This window comes from Solanum verrucosum, unplaced genomic scaffold (assembly GCF_900185275.1).
Source record: "Solanum verrucosum unplaced genomic scaffold, falcon-dt-bn FXZP01000079.1, whole genome shotgun sequence".
Taxonomy (NCBI): Eukaryota; Viridiplantae; Streptophyta; class Magnoliopsida; order Solanales; family Solanaceae; genus Solanum; species Solanum verrucosum.
In genome coordinates this window covers 414,897-431,042 of record NW_026020368.1, presented here as the reverse complement: position 1 = coordinate 431,042, position 16,146 = coordinate 414,897, and the positions used below count along the sequence as shown (strand labels likewise).

The 16,146-nt window shown below is 34.3% G+C and overlaps 1 protein-coding gene and 1 pseudogene across 1 annotated transcript; one reads left to right on the top strand and one right to left on the bottom strand.

The window, feature by feature from the left end:
- The first annotated feature begins 518 nt into the window (after positions 1–518).
- Positions 519–7,825, top strand: LOC125837961 (AT-hook motif nuclear-localized protein 1-like; annotated as a pseudogene).
- Positions 7,826–10,016: 2,191 nt separating this feature from the next.
- LOC125838105 (protein cornichon homolog 4) lies at positions 10,017–15,545 on the bottom strand. Its single transcript, XM_049517161.1, has 4 exons — positions 15,253–15,545; positions 14,369–14,550; positions 10,573–10,695; positions 10,017–10,401 (listed from the first exon to the last, which is right to left on the bottom strand). Exons 1-4 carry the CDS (start codon positions 15,322–15,324, stop codon positions 10,359–10,361), a joined length of 420 nt encoding a protein of 139 aa, XP_049373118.1. The 5' UTR covers positions 15,325–15,545; the 3' UTR covers positions 10,017–10,358.
- Between the last annotated feature and the right edge of the window lie 601 nt (positions 15,546–16,146).

Sequence of the window (16,146 nt, the reverse complement as noted above, 5' to 3'; positions counted from 1 at the left end):
TGAATTTTGAGATACGAGTTTTACTTTTATAATATCGATATTTTGTTATAGCAAGAGTTGTTTACCCTGAAAGTTTCTTCTTAGAACTCCAGAATATATGAAGTTTCAACTATACACGACGAAGTATTCTTTGGTTCCTTAGCTCAAAATTATCAATTTAAATAAACCTCAGAATATACATTGTTCTCTTAATGAAATCAAAGTATGAAATTAGAAATTAGAAATTCAATTTTTGTAAAATACCGACCTTCAAAGGTCAATTTTAATAATTTAGTTTACTGATTAAATATAAATTATACCAACAACAAAATGTTATTTATATAGGAAAAAACAATTAGAGGTATATTTTTAATAAAATAAGTGAATGAAGAGTATATTGAGACTTTTTGCAATAGTTTAGGGGGACATTTTTGTCATTTTTCCTTGAATTACGATTCGGACCATCTGAGGAAAGTTAGCATTTTTAACTCCTGAAAACCCCAATCTTTTTACCTTCAGCACAATTTTGGTAAGCACGATTAGCTGTAGAGTTAACAATGGCGGCTTCAGATGCTTCATCAGACTATCGCATGACTGGATCTGCTCAACCAGCAGTAGCAACCCAGTCGGGTGCAGCATCGGCAGTGACCACTCAGAAGAAAAAGCGAGGTAGACCCAGAAATAATGGACCAAATGGGTCAGTAGACACGCCTATTTCTGCAGAGCCAATTTCATCCGCCGCACCTTCTCAGGTGATTGATTTTTCGTCTAAGAAGAAACAGGCGAAAGTCCGGCCGGTTGGGGTCAGCTATTACAGTGTATCAGCCCAAAGTTGATTTTGAGAATTTAGGTAAAGATTAAAAACATGCTGTTTTGCATTAGTATTACTTATTTTGTTCATTATGTGCACAAGTTCTGTTTATTTACTTGCATTGCATTGGTTGTTTACATCAAACAAATCAATACAACACATGTCTCGTATATAATTTTTTTTAGAACTTAACCATGCTTATGTAGCATGCATTTTCACTCTGATTTGTTGATTCTTCGTGTTGAAATGTTAGTTAGGTGTAAACACCAGATGGGAATAAGTATTGTATGTCAAAGTGTTGTTTTTTTGGGTTGGTCTGTGAAATGGGGGATCTTAAAACTTGTAGGTGTCACTTGGACATGAGTGTAACTGTGGAAGTTAATTTTCTAGATATGGTATAGTGATCTGCCGTTAGTAATAGAATAAACGAAACGAGTACATTCACTGATCTACAGCTTGATGATAAATGGCAGGACTTAGTCTGAACCTCCATAATATACAACTACTTTTACTTCTTATTGTGACTTCTAAGTAACTAATGTTTTTGGAAGTTCTTTACTTGAATAAACAGGTTACTTTTTCTTATTTCATACCTTTGTTCCAAGAATAATGTCACTACTATTGTTTGGAGAACCAAAACATTTTTTTCGTAAAGGTAACGAATATATTATTTGACCTAAGAGGTGCATATTACCTAGTACCTTATTTTGAATATAAGTCTGACCCTGAAAGTTGTCTTTTGTTTATCATTCAAACCTATTTAGTAATTTAGGAATTTAGATTGTGAAATTAAGTACTCATAGGGTGTAGGAGTACAAAATTCTTAATATTTTGAAAACATTGAATTGATTAAATTCAATAAGTATTTTATAGGAATTAGATTTCATTTTTAATAGTGTACTAAAATCAATCCTGACCATGATGGGCATTAGTGATGATGCTATAATTATCATTAATTTATGTCACGTTTAATTCGTAAAAGTGTGATAATCTCTGTACACGTGATTTTATTATAACTAGATTGATCTAATTGATTCACAAGGTCTCGAGATATTTATTTGTCTTGGAAGCTAACTTTATAGGCAATACTTTCACATGAAGAAGTATTATGTTTGGCGTTCTGCATTATATGGTACACACTTACTCATTCTAGCTTCTTGATTTTTCTAAATCTTATTTTAGAATCACGAGTTTGAGCATAAATCTTGAGTTATGTGCCTTTTTTAAAAAAATATTATGAGGTGTATTTTCTCATCTAATATTCAACAGGCTAATAATATGTAATGAGATTGATAGATTGTAATATTCCATAATATTGTGAGCATATCTTAGAGGGTTATGTAATTGAATAAATAAGTCATTATATGTGGTGTTATCCTGTATTTACTCTCGTGATGTTAAAATTTTGTTAACTAGATAAATTGATTATGACATGCTTTGTTGAAATCTTATTACGGGTTGATGAATATAATTTGAGCTATAACCTATAAGATAGAACGAATGTGATACATTATTTGATGCTAAAAATCATATTTCATGTTATGAATCTATTGGCATACATGTTGTTTTGTCTGGTTGGGCATATTTTTGCTTTTCCCTAGGATTGAATTAGTTTTGTAATTTAAAGTGAATAGTGTACTCCAAAGCGGTATATTTGCTTTGATTTGGGAGGCTTATTCCAAGTTGTGGGATGTTATTGATTATTACATACAATAGCCTACCCAAAAGGGGGTTTGTTGTGTGTTTTAATTTGATGATGAAGAGTGAAGCCGGAAAAGAAATACCTTTAGTTTAGAAAATTCATCTGTCCAAAGGGGATGGATTTTCTTATACTAGAATATTTTCTCGTTGTTTGCCCAAAGGGGTAACATTGTGAACGTTCACATTAGTTGTCATTAATTTCCTTGTATCGCATTCATCATAATTTGCCCAAAGTTATTTTGAGGCCTTAAAAGAGAATATTTTAGTTTAGTAAATCTGTCTGCCCAAAGGGGATGTAATTTCTATTACTGGAATTTTTTCTCATCATCCGCCCAAAGGGGGTAATATTGTTAAAGCTCATATTAACTTTATGAGGAAAGTAGATGTGTTATACTTTTAGCCCTTAGGACACGTTTGGTGTGATGAATAAAGGAAGCTAACTCTGGGATAAATTTTGGGATAAATTTTAGTACCCCTTAATCTTTTTTTGGTTACAAAGTTTGGGATAACATATCCCAAGATTAGTTTTTAGTATTGGGACAAGTATGTTCCTTGCAGCTTCTGAAATACATTAGCATATAACAATCCTTCTCTCCCACTACCACCCTTAAAACAAATTAAAGGTGAAGAATATTCGATGGAAAATATTATATACTAACATACACAACTAGTTCTGTTGTGAAGTGTGATAAAGAAAGGAATAACATCTAGTGAATTGTTGATGAATAGCATACAAGTCACTCCTTACATAGAAGTGAGACCACCTCAAATTGTGAAAACTTCCAAATTAATGGAATTTAATTATTACCAAAACTCTGTACTATTAACGAAGAAATAAACAAAGAATCTAGATACATTCTCCCAGACCCCAACTTGGAGTATATAAATCATATTATTCATGTTTGACATGCATATACGTTATTCTTGAATCTTATGGTAAATCTGATAGAATTAGATTTGACTTTGTAGATGAGCACCTTGTTGGTATTATTATCAGAACTATGAGATGTGTTATTGCTAACTGCACTTTGAGAAGTGTTCAGCTAACTTAAAATGTCGACCTAGTCTTTTTTTTTTACGAAAGAAAAACAAATCAGTTGCTACTGATTGGACGATTATGTAAGCCTCGGAACAAGTCAGTTGAATTGAAATGTTAGCTATAATCATAGCATGTGGAATAGATGCTCTGTTAGATTTGAGCTCTTTGACTGAATGTGTAAACACATGAAAAACAATTTTTTTGGCCCAACCCCAATTCACAAATTTGAAGCTCATGGGGGAGGGGGGGGATGGATATGTCTCTTTATCCCACTCCTACTTAAATACCAGATTTTGTGTCAATGAAAGAGTTCACACATCCAATCACACTCTGGATACACCCTTACCACTGTACCAAAATCTTGGAGGTTGCGTGAATAGAAATTTCGGCAACAATTTACATTTTTGTATTCATCTCGATAAAATGAAATTCTAGCGTGGTTAATCAACAAATTTGATGACTAGATAAGAAATGTTTGTCAAAACATGTGACAAATTGGACAATACATAAATAGAAAATCTCATTGGGAGTGATGGATAGATATAAGACAATGAAAAATAGAGTTGTAATCGCTTGACTTAAGGCCCTTCTAGTGAAGTGAAAATCATTGGGTACCTTATATATTCTGAAACGTTTTGATAGCATATAAAGCAAAAAAGGAAGAAAGATAACTCACATTATATTAATGATGAAACAAGATAGCAAGGCTCCTTGTATAGAATTTTCAGGCTATACTTGTAAGTTAATTTATAAATTTAAGATCATTACATAGATTAAGAACATCATTTAATATTAGATAAGATGCATACCTGTAAAGCCATTTGGTTCATCAGTGTGGATGCCACACTCGTTTGGCTACGTGTTCTCATTGCTCCTCCTACAATTCGCGGTGGAATGGGGCAGTTTCCTTGGGGTTAAGGAGACGAGAGGGGATTTAGCCATATATATTTGTAGGCATCAAACCTTAATTTAATGGGCCTCTCCAAAACATGTTTAATTAGGTCTTCATAGGGCCAGGGCCTTCACTATTGTTATCAACACCAATAGATTAAGGCCCAATAAGGAATCCAACTTATAGACGACTCAGTCATGTCCACCAACTATATTTATTTAGCCCGTTTGTAAGTTGGTGGACATGACTGAGCTGTCTATAAGTTAGATTCCTTGTTGGGCCTGAATCAGTTCATTTATTGGTGTGGATAATAGTAGTGTAGGCACTGTGAAGACCTAATAAAACATGTTTTTGTAGAGGCCCATTAGGTTGAGGCTTGATGCCTATATAAATATATGGCTAGATCGCCTCTCATCTCCTTAACCTCGAGGAAACTGCACCGTTCCACCGCAAATCGAGGAGCAATGAGAACAAATAACCAAGCGCGTGTCCGCACTGATGAACCAAATGGTTTTATAGGTATGCGTCTTATCTAATATTAAATGGTGTTCTTGATCTATGTAATGATCTTAGCTTTATAAATTAACTTGCTAGTATAGCCTGAAATCCTATATAAGGAGTTCTGCTATCTTGTTTCATTATTAATTTAATATGAGTTATCTTTTTTCACTTTCTATGTTATCAGAGAATTTTTCACTGTCTTGTATCCATTACTCCCAATGAGATTCTCTAGTTATATATTTTCCATCTTGTTGCACGCTTAGTGTTTTGACAAACATTTCATATCTAGTCATCAAATTTGTTGATTAACCATGCTAAAATTTCATTTTATCGAGATGAATGTAAATTGTTGTCGAAATCTCTATTCACGCAGCCTCTAAGGTTTTGGTTAAGTGGTAAGGGCGTATCCAGAGTGTGATTGGACGTGTGTGAAGTCTTCCATTGACACAAAATCTAGTATTTAAGTAGGATAAAGAGACATATACATCCCCGAGCTTCGAATTTGTCGACTGGGGTTGGGTAAAAAAAATGTTCTTCATGTGTTTATACATTCAGTGAAAGAGCTTAAGTCTAACAATGCATCTATTCCACATTCTATGATTTTAGCTAGCATTCCAATTCAACTAACTTGTTCCGAGGTTTAAGTAATCGTCCAATCAATAGAAGCTGGTTTTTCTTTCGCAAAAAAAAACCCAGGTCATCTAACCTTTTAAGTCAGCTGAACACTTCTCATTTAGCAGTAACACATCACATAGTTCTGATTACAATAAAGTGCTTTTATGCAAAGACAATCGAAAGGCTTCTTATGAATTCCTTGTTTGACTTAAATTTATCAGGTTTATGTGTGGCAAACTTGAACAATATGATCTATATACTCCACATTGGGAAAATATATCTAGATTCTTAGTTAGTTAAATAGGGTTTTGGTTATGATTAAATTCTAGTAATTTGGAATTATTCATGATTTCAAGTGACCTAATTTCTATGAAAGGGCTGACTTGTATGTTATTCATCACCAATTCATTAGATGTTATTCTCTTCTTTATCGCACTTCACAATAGAAGTAGTTATGTATGTAGTATTTTCCATCAAGTATTCTTCTCCTTTATTTATTTTAAGGGTGGTAGTGGGAGAAAAGGATTGTTATATTCTACGGTATTTCAGAAGCTGCATGGAACATGATATTTTGATTTTCTTTTATAGGAGTATTAATCTGAAGGTATCTCTTTTGAATTTGTAATAAAATAATTGAGAGTCGTTTCTTTCCTATCTTCTCTTTTGTAGATGATATTCTAAAATTGACATCCAACATAATTTTATGAAATATGATTCTGTTAGTTGAATGTTGGTATATTTGAAGGTTCATTTTACATTACTAAGTTCTTTATGCAGGTCAAAGGGTTTCTAGCATAATTCGTGGTAATGTTATGACCCACATCATCACGGTTAATACTGGAGAGGTAAATGGTATCTTTGGAAGTCTTGTAAAAAAAGCTCATACCTATGAAAGTTCTCTTTATAGCATGATATGAGTTGCATTTGCAATTCCCTTCTTGTCTTTCTTTAAGTTTTATATGATGCAACTCTTTCACATTGCTAGTTATACCAGATTTTTATTTCTCCAAATTGTTACATTTAATGGGTTCTTTCTTGTAAGATACAAACTTGATGGGTGTTCAGAAAAGTTGTAATACCTGGATAGTGCATGCATGTTTTTTCCTGAACAATGAAATGCAATTTAACCCACCACTGTGAATTGACTATTTGCCAATACATCTCTATAACAAATTGCTCATATTTCGATAAATTCTTTAGGATGTCAGCATGAAGGTTTTATCATTCTTTCAACAAGGGTCTCGGTCAATGTGTATTCTCTCAGCAACTGGTGTAATTTCCAGTGTCACATTTCATCAAACAGATACTTCTGGTGGTAAAGTGACATTTGAGGTGCTGCATCTTATTACTTTGCTCTTGTTATGGTTAATCTTCTGATTATCTTGTGTCTTATCATTTTGAAGAGCCATATACATTTGATGATTGCTTCTACGCGTGAGGTTCCATTGTATGGTATTCTTTCCTGGCCTATCTAATGATGTAGTACTAAGCAATTCTGGTAATTAGGTGTCAGGAAACATTATTGATGAAATATTTAGCCTAAGTAGTCGCTTAAATATTAAAACTTTTTATCTTTAGATATAAATATAGGTTAGTTTTGGAAACTAATAGATTTTTTTATAATAATGAAAAAGACTAATCAGATTGAGGGCATTGATCTTATTGGTGCACTTCCTTTCATTTGAAGGCGCGGTGCTTTTGTTACCTTAAAACTTTTGTTTTCATTCTTTGACTGCCTTGGGCATGGACCATGTGTGTTTTCTTGTACCTGTAGACTATGGTATCATCCAAGTCCCTCAAATCGGTATGTGATAGGAATTATTGATGAAACATGATTTCTCTGTCAGAGGTGCTCTTATTATGGCTTACTCCATTCCCTTGGGTGCTGGAACCAGTTTATTGTCTTGGTTGACATTTGCGTTTAAACTTCCTCTTCCATTCTTCCTATAGGGCCGGTATGATTTACTTACTTTCGCTGGATCATTTGTGCATTCCGAGACTGGAGGAATGAGAAACCTATCTGGTGGAATGAGTGTCTCTAATAAGCCCCGAGGGACGTGTCATTGGTGGTCGGATTGACGGTCAATTGGTAGCTGCCAGTCCTGTGCAGGTATTGATTCTCCTTTACTCAGTGTACTATTTATGCAATAGGAAGCACTTTGTTCTTGATGTTTTTGTGAACAAATTATTGAACTTACTTCCAAACAGTGTTTTTTCAGTTATAATAATTTGGCATATTTCTCTTTGTTGCTATGAAGCAGATTCTTGTGGGCTGCATCGTTCCTGAAAATTAGTAGGAGCAGACGTGAGCTGCATATCATTCGCTTCCTATTGATCCATATCCAGTGAGGTCTTTTTAGTAATCTGAACTAGTTTTCTAGAAAGTATATCTTTTGCCTTCCCATCTGGTGTTTTGCATTATAATTGGGGATGTACAATGGCCCCGAAAAAGATAATTTTCATTTGTTGTTGAGGTTTCCTTTCTAGTGTTAGCAAATGCAGACATCTGCTCATGGCAATGCATGTGAACTGCTGCAGTCCTCTTCGGGACAAAAAATATTTGATCATTGGCTTTTCGGAACTTGTGTTTGTATTGTTGCCTTCACGGCAAGTCTTTGGCCATTAATTACCTTCTCATCATAGTATAAGTATTTGTAGAACCTTGGTGGACCACAGCAAAAGAGAAGGTTAAAATGTATTAGGTGGGAATTGACCCTAGTCCTCAATAGAAATAACTCACCATCTAACTAAGTACGATATTTAGTGTTCTTGTAGCATAAGTGCCCCTTAAATTCTCCCCTATCCATACAAGAGTAGCAGATGAGACATTCTAGACTACTCCCTGTCTTACTCTATATAACGATGTTTGACTGGAAATAAAGAAAGTTCTGGGAAGTAGGAACATCTTCTTTTTAGTTTGAGATGATATTCTGGTCCTCCTATAATAATCTTACAGGAGCAACCATAATCAAACCTGATACTACAGAATCTTCGTCAAAATAAACAGTATGAAGAACCACATTATTCTTTGTTTGACTTCCTTCTTGTCATCTCCAAAACCTTCTCGTCTCCTTCATATTGTAGAACTTCCCTATTACTTTCAGAATTTTCATCCTGTCCACCTTTATTCAAAGAACTCATGTACCTTAAGATCCTGCTGAAAGTCACGGTCGATTTTTGTGATTTCTAGTGGGTAGCGCCTACGGATTCATTAGATGTATCATTAGCTTCAATAGGAAAAAGTAACAAACTAGGGAGTTAGTTTTCACTTCTCAATAACAAAACCAATAGTTTGTTTCCCAGCTAAGAAATTTCATGGTGAACAATATGGACGAAGAAGGATCATTGATTTGTCACAACCTGGTAGATTATCCTCACAAAAGATTGTTCTTCTTAATAAAGATTTGAAAGTTATGAATAGGCATAATACATAAAAAGAAACTCAAAACTTGGCGGCAATTGGCAAGTAAGCTGAGAGTACACATCAACTTAGTCTCAACTGGCAACTAAAACTCCAAACTCATCCCCACTTTGGTGATCAATTTAGTCTCAATTGGCAACTAAAACTCCAAACTCATCCCCACTTTGGTCACCAACTTAGTCTCAACTGGCAACTAAAACTTCAAACTCATCCCCACTTTGGTCTCCTGGAGACATGATGCTGACGTGACACATAAATTTTGAAAGTGTCAATATGATCATATTGCAAGTTGGAGTGTTCAAATGACAGAGTAAAGACGAGTTGAGGTCTTTAGACGTATATATTCAAAGTAATTGGAGCGTTTACTTGCTAGTTGATGCCAAGTTTGAGTTTCTTGTTTATATATTATACCTTATGAACATTGTCCCAGGTGCTGAAAACTCAGACTGTAATGATAATCACTACTACATCTTCATGGTCTTTACTGTTTAGTCGTCGCTTTTATCCTTTTCCTTTGTGTAAAAAGATTATCACAACATTGTGACTATTTAAACTTTAACGCAAGGAATGTGCGCCATGTGCATATGGTGCAGAGTATAAAATTAAGTCGATACATTTTTCTTTTTGATTCGTCATATTCGTAACTTAAAAAACAAATAATTTTCTATTTTTCATTTTATCTTTCATGTGAAGTTTTGTAAAAACACAAATATTATTGCATATCTAATGCTACAAGTTTCAAAAGTTCTATAGCTATATAATGTTAAACAAATTTAACCCACAAGTTTTTTTAAAAAATAAATTGAAACTGTGTCATATAAATAGAAACCGGAGGAGTAATGTTAAACGAAAACATTACAGAAACCGTTCCATATCAATAACCTATTACAACAACACTTGTTCTGTTTACTACCCATCATTTCATTAAACTCAATCTTCACAGTGTTTTGCTTTTATCGAAAGAACATCAACTAATATCGCAATTCTATCAGTTTTCTGCTTTTCATTTGTTCAACATCACGAGACAGTATAAAAGGGACAAAGAAAAATATCTTTCATCCTACTAATAGCACCCTGAATTAGCAATGTCGCGTTAATGGACAGCAAAAACAAATGAACATAAGCTTACAGAAGAACATGTTCAATGCAGCATAGTGGGATTTTAGTTTGGTGAAGGTACTATGTCACTCAAAAACACACCCTGCAGTACATATGTAGAACCCGAACTTTGCAGTTGCTTGGAAATTGAATAGGGAGGGGGACGGGAGAGCTTCAAATCTGCAATTGAATCTGCTATCTCTAAACCCTGAACTTTCAAGAATAATGAACTAGAACAAGCCAGCATAAATGAGCAAATGCAGCAGCACCGAGTACTTATACTACTGCTGGACAATAGAACCTATAGAGACTCTTCATCATCTTCCAAGGCACTGTAAATTAACCTGTAGAATACAGTCTCGGTCAAGAAGTGTCTTACTTATAAGAACTTCCGTAACAAAGAGAAGGCTTTTTAACCAAAATAAAAAGAACAAAAAAGGGATGCCTGCTTTGGTACCATAAGTCCAATCTTAAGACAGATAAATTTGGATATGAAGCACTGTTTAATTACTTACCAAAATAATGATATGAAGAGGAGAAGGATGATATAGCCTAGTTTGAAAAGCCTCTGTTTCTTTTCCCAATTAAGCAGATTAAAAATCTCTGTCACATCAACAAGGTGCTGCCTTCTCGTGTACCTAGAGCATGAAGCAAACATAAGAAATTTTATTTGATGAAAACACATTAGCAACATTAGATATGTTTGATATCTAGTTAAATCTCAATCACTGAATCAAGCACAATCAAGTTTCCTCATATAAAATCAATGAATACAAGTATATGAGTCACTTTGAATGCATTTGAAGAGAGGGTAATGTTCGGATGGAAAAGGACTGCTTCAGTTTCAGCTGGGATGTAATGTAGATCCTTTAACCACTTAGTATTGGTTATATCTACATTATTTTTTAGAAAATAAGTACCAGCTTTTCAGTGGACCTCCATTGTTCTACCAAACATTGACTCAAGCCAGCCTATAAGACTACCTTTTTTGTCCACCCTTACAGAACTTAAAATTAGTTTTTGCTCTAGTTTCATATAGCAAATTGCCCCCTGGACTTCCTTTCATCAATAAATTGTAAGCAATAATAAAACATACTAGCAACATTTTAAGTAATTTTACCATTTCTTTGTTCCGGTAAAACTTAAAAAGGCTCAACGGAAACCTTTTTTTTTACAAGAGGGATAGACAAATAAGCAAAAGACTTATTAACAAAATCAGCCAAGCACATGAAAACTTATTAGTTTCATCTCTGAATTAATCTATTAGGTGGTATCAGTAAAAACCCTCCATTTTCAAACTCGACTCATATGACTTCTCTCTATCTATTTCCCCTGTTTGGACCTATTCCATTCCAATACTCAATAATTTTGTAATGAAATATGGCTTTCTAGAACTACAGTTCTCTAGGTCATGACTTCTAGTAAACGCTTGACCTAATGTAAGTATGCCAACAGTGACTTAAAATAATAATCGTTGATATCACCTATTTTGTAAGCTCCATAAATGACACCCCCCAAATTCTTGGTAGGGTGGACCGGCACCCGGTGCCTTAACTCGGTCAAGTGGACAAATTCTACACAATGTCTTACATCAAAAAGCTAAAGCTGTTCTAAAGATACACACCTAACAATAAATCTTTCATATTCATCATATTTTGTTCCAAGTAAGTTTGTACTAATTTCAAGTGATAGCAGGTTAGGGATGGGAAGCGTTTAGCAGGCATATGTCTTTTAGGGTTGAGAAGGGGAGAAAGGTAAGATTTTGAGGTCATCGATGGTATGGGGATAACATTTTGAGGCTTACTTTTCCTAACATTTAAGAATCTCGCACCAAAGGAGATGACAGTCCAACAAGTGCAGAGGATACAAGATGGAGAACTTTTTTGGGATTTGTATTCGGAGGAACTTGCAAGATTGGGAAATGACGGAATTCCAAAATCTAGTTGAGCTGTTTCATAAACAAAGAACATCATTGGAAACTCATGGTGATGGAGGTGGGGGCCGGGAACAATGGAGTTTTCCAGTGAGAATCTTTTGCTGTGGGGGGTAGATTGAATTGGATTCCAAAAGGTTCTGAGAAAAGGCGTGTTTCTTTACTTGGTGTGCAACACGAGAGGTGATTCTATCGGTCAAAAATTTGAGGAATACGTTAGTTGGTATTTTGTGCGCAAGGATTGGATAAAGACGTTGACCATCTCCTCATTCGTTGCTTGGTAACCTCGAGGTTATGGTGGGAAATGAGAAATCTTGTGTTTGTTGGTATATCTTGGGTTACACCAGGCACTATGAAAGGGTTATGTTCAGTTGAAATTGCAGCAGAGTGAAGAGAAGACACAGGGCATGGAATGTTGCTCAATTAGCTCTTATGTGGGTCATTTAGAGGGGAAAAGATAAGAGACCATAATTCTAAAAAAAAAAAAGAAGATAAGAGAGCTTTTGAAGATATTGAGATGAACTATGTAAGGAATAACCTCTTATCTCTTATTTCTTTTAGGTGCACCCTTAAGGTTCCTTTATGTATAGAAGATCGGGCGTTGTTCGTAAGAACCATATTTTTGTAGGTTCTTTTACTCTTTTCGTATGCAATGTATACAAGCCTTTTTTGCACCTATGCTATTGATAAAATTTATTACTTTATCAAGAAAAAGAGATGGAAGGTCTTTGACATCCTCTCTATGTGATTTTAGAACTATCCATCCTTTTTACCTCCTTCAATCGTCGTAACGCCTGCGGCAGATTTGGAGGTTTATGGAGGACATAGCCACACCATTTGGGCAAGATCCTTTTATTTTCACCTTTGTTCCTCTGTCGAAGGTTTTGATCTTGCCCAACAACACATCCATTTTTAACATTTACGTTTTTTATCACTCTTGTTACATTGCGCATTTTAGGCAAATCGTTCACTCCCATATACCATTGAGAGACTTCACAACTATTTATAAAACTTGATTTTTTACTTCGATTGGTACTTCTCGATCAGACTATCACACACCATCCTGTAATGCTCTATTTCAGACATCTCATTGTAACTCCATATGTTACTTCTTCATCACCATGCCCATTCTCTTGAAAGATCGAGTCTTGATAGCTAATAATTTGCATTTAGGCATCATAATCCCCACTAATCTCACCTTTATTTCTTCTTATGAGGATGAACTTGCAGTTGCAAATATATGCTATCTTACTTTTACGGTTTACCTATCCTAAACTTTAATTCTCTAGTCAAATTTTCGGTTATTTTCCTTGTTAGCTTCGTAAATTAACATAATATCATATGTTAATAACATGGAACCTAAATTGTCATGTTGTAGCCTGCGTTTGCTCAAAAGTCCCACTCTGCCTCATGGACATACCAACAGTATGTCAACCAAATGAAAAGCAACTGGGCTTTCAGAGTCTTAACAGTACATGAGGAACACTCAAGCTTTGGAACTAAATTTCAAGAGCTCATTAAGATTCAACGCGGTGAGTACGTTTAAGAATTGAGCAATGTGAAACTGGAACAAAAAAGACCACACATCCTAATATGAGCCTGCTCAAATCACACAATTGCAACCTGAGTAACGAAATTGTCAGACACCCTAGATTTGCTGATAACCTTGACACTAGAAAATAACTCCATGTCACAAAAAATCCAGACTACCTACACAGAAAATTTGTTGTTGAATTGTATGTACCAACTCATCTATAAAGCATAAATAACTAAATTGGGAATAATTTTATTTATAATTTAGGATAGCGGCAAGCACGTGAAATTTTTTGATTGATCGATGGTGGTGAGTCTCGAGTTCAAGAACTCTGCTAACTTCTTTACCATATTGAATTGTGTAATAGTACAATTTTATTAATTTACTATGGGTTTGCCATAATTCTGAACAATGAAAGACAAGTAGAATGCCAAGCTGAAAAAAATAGAAAAAGGAGTCTCTACTAGACAATTCAATACTGCTCATGAAGTGGATAAACCAAGTTTCACTACTGCAAAGAAACATATACCAGATTTTTGTTTAACAGTTTATTGCAAGTTAAAAATCCCAAGAAAACTATCAATGTTAAGGAAAGAAAATGAATACGTGCTTAGTCTATGTAAAAGTACTGTATAAAGGGAATCAGAAGCAAATGTTGCAGAAAATCGCAGCAGATGAGCATCATGGAGGAACAAAATCAAATCTCATTTCTACACATATTTAAGATCTCATCAGCATGCTATAACAATTAATGTGCTCTCCATGGATAAGATGATCTGAATTGGATCAAACATAATTTCATTTGCAGTGCGGCCATAAAGCAAAAAGACAAGCAGAAACTTACAATCTGTAATTGTAGTACATATATGGAACACATAGAAGTGCCATGACCCAATGCCCTGTTATCAGATAGAGCAAGCACAAAACTCCTTGTGTGATGAACTCAGGCAAAACAACTCCATTTATACGAGATGCAGAGTCGTATGGGTTGATATAATCAAACTCTAGATCTGATAAGCACATCAGCTGTAACGCATTTCAAATGTCAGACTTCTTCATCTTAGATACAGAAAAAGAAAAAGATACAAGTTCACTGCAATTTTCTGCATGCTATAATATTCAACAGAAGATACAGATTGTCTTGCCATACTTAATAGAAGCTACCTAACAAGTATGTGGTGTTGCTGAGCAGTTTACAGTTCATGGTTCTTATCCAAATTAATATAAACATATATGTTTGTGTATATATAGGATGTCTTTATAAAAAAAATTACGAGGATGTAAAATCTTTCTCCTGAAACCCTCAGATACGGTATAATTTAAAGCATTCAGGTAGGCAATGCATAATTTATACATCAGACAAGCCCCTATATGAATCTCCATCACGACCAATAGTACTTTAACTAGGAGATAGTTGAACAAGACCAGAATCCTTATTTTCTGAACTCACAAGAAGCTGTATCCAGCTTAAATTCAGTATAACAACTTTTAGGTGATTATTACAGCTAAAACCAACATGATAATTCAAAAACCTAAAATAATTTTACAAATATATAATCTTCAGTAGACTGTGAAATCACATCACATAACAAGAAAAACTAATGCATCACGAATCTCACATTTGCATTATCAAATTAATCAAACACTGAACTTAACTAAACCCCTAATTTTAAATCTAATACAAGCTAGAAGAAAATAAGTGGAAAGAGTAGGATTTAGGATATAGACCTGAAAAACAACCATGACAAGGAGAGCAATGAGAATGAAGAAGAAGAGAAGCCATGCCCAAACATCAGCCATTTTTCTCTTCTTAGTAGCTCCACAAATCAATTGGATGAAGAAGGAAGATTAATAGGGCCAGGTGCGTTATGCGCCCCCGGTGCTTCCTGGCAGCAAGCAACGAATCGGACGAAAAGGCGATTCCAATTTTCAAGCCGAAGTAACGATCCACTTTGTAGCCGTAGCCGGAGCCGGAGCAGTTGGGTGTGTCTCGCTCGGAACTTTGACCGGTGTGAGCGAGGCTATGCTATGGATGGAAAAAAAAAAACTTTTTGTGCAAAAAAGAAATCGGAAAAAGAATTCAGTACATACTTTTTTTATTTTTTAAAACCAAACACAATATTTTTTTAAAGAAAAATGACAAAAAAAAAAACAAGGGTACACAAATCATCAATAAAAAAAAAATTAAGTTAGATTTTGTATTGAGTAAAAGAAAAAATCAAATCAAATCGACATAAAAATATATACTAACTTTTATATACTATTTGAAAAACTTCATAAAGGATTTTCTTTAACAACATATGTCAAAAAATATTTTTGATTATTTATTGAATGAACAAAATGATATGGTATATCATCTTTTATATATTTAAAAATGCTTAATTTATTATCAAGTTTGAAATGTGTCAATTCCTTTATTCTTTCTTCTTTGGGGGATTGGGGGTGGAGAGGGTAGGATATTAGAAGTTGGAGAATCAAAATTTTGCTAACGAGGTGAAAATTTAGATACTCAACCAATTGAGTAATTAAATATTTTTTAAATTATTTACTTTTTATATTCATATTTCAAGATATATCAAATTTTTATATTTTTTTTTAATTTGAAATTATGTTTTATTGATA

Coding starts and splice junctions, on each gene's coding strand:
- LOC125838105 (XM_049517161.1), bottom strand. CDS start 15,324: ATGGCTGATGTTTGGGCATGGCTTCTCTTCTTCTTCATTCTCATTGCT. Junction 14,551..15,252: donor TTGTCATGGTTGTTTTTCAG/GTCTATATCCTA, acceptor AATGCGTTACAG/CTGATGTGCTTATCAGATCT. Junction 10,402..10,572: donor CTCTTCATATCATTATTTTG/GTAAGTAATTAA, acceptor TGTATTCTACAG/GTTAATTTACAGTGCCTTGG.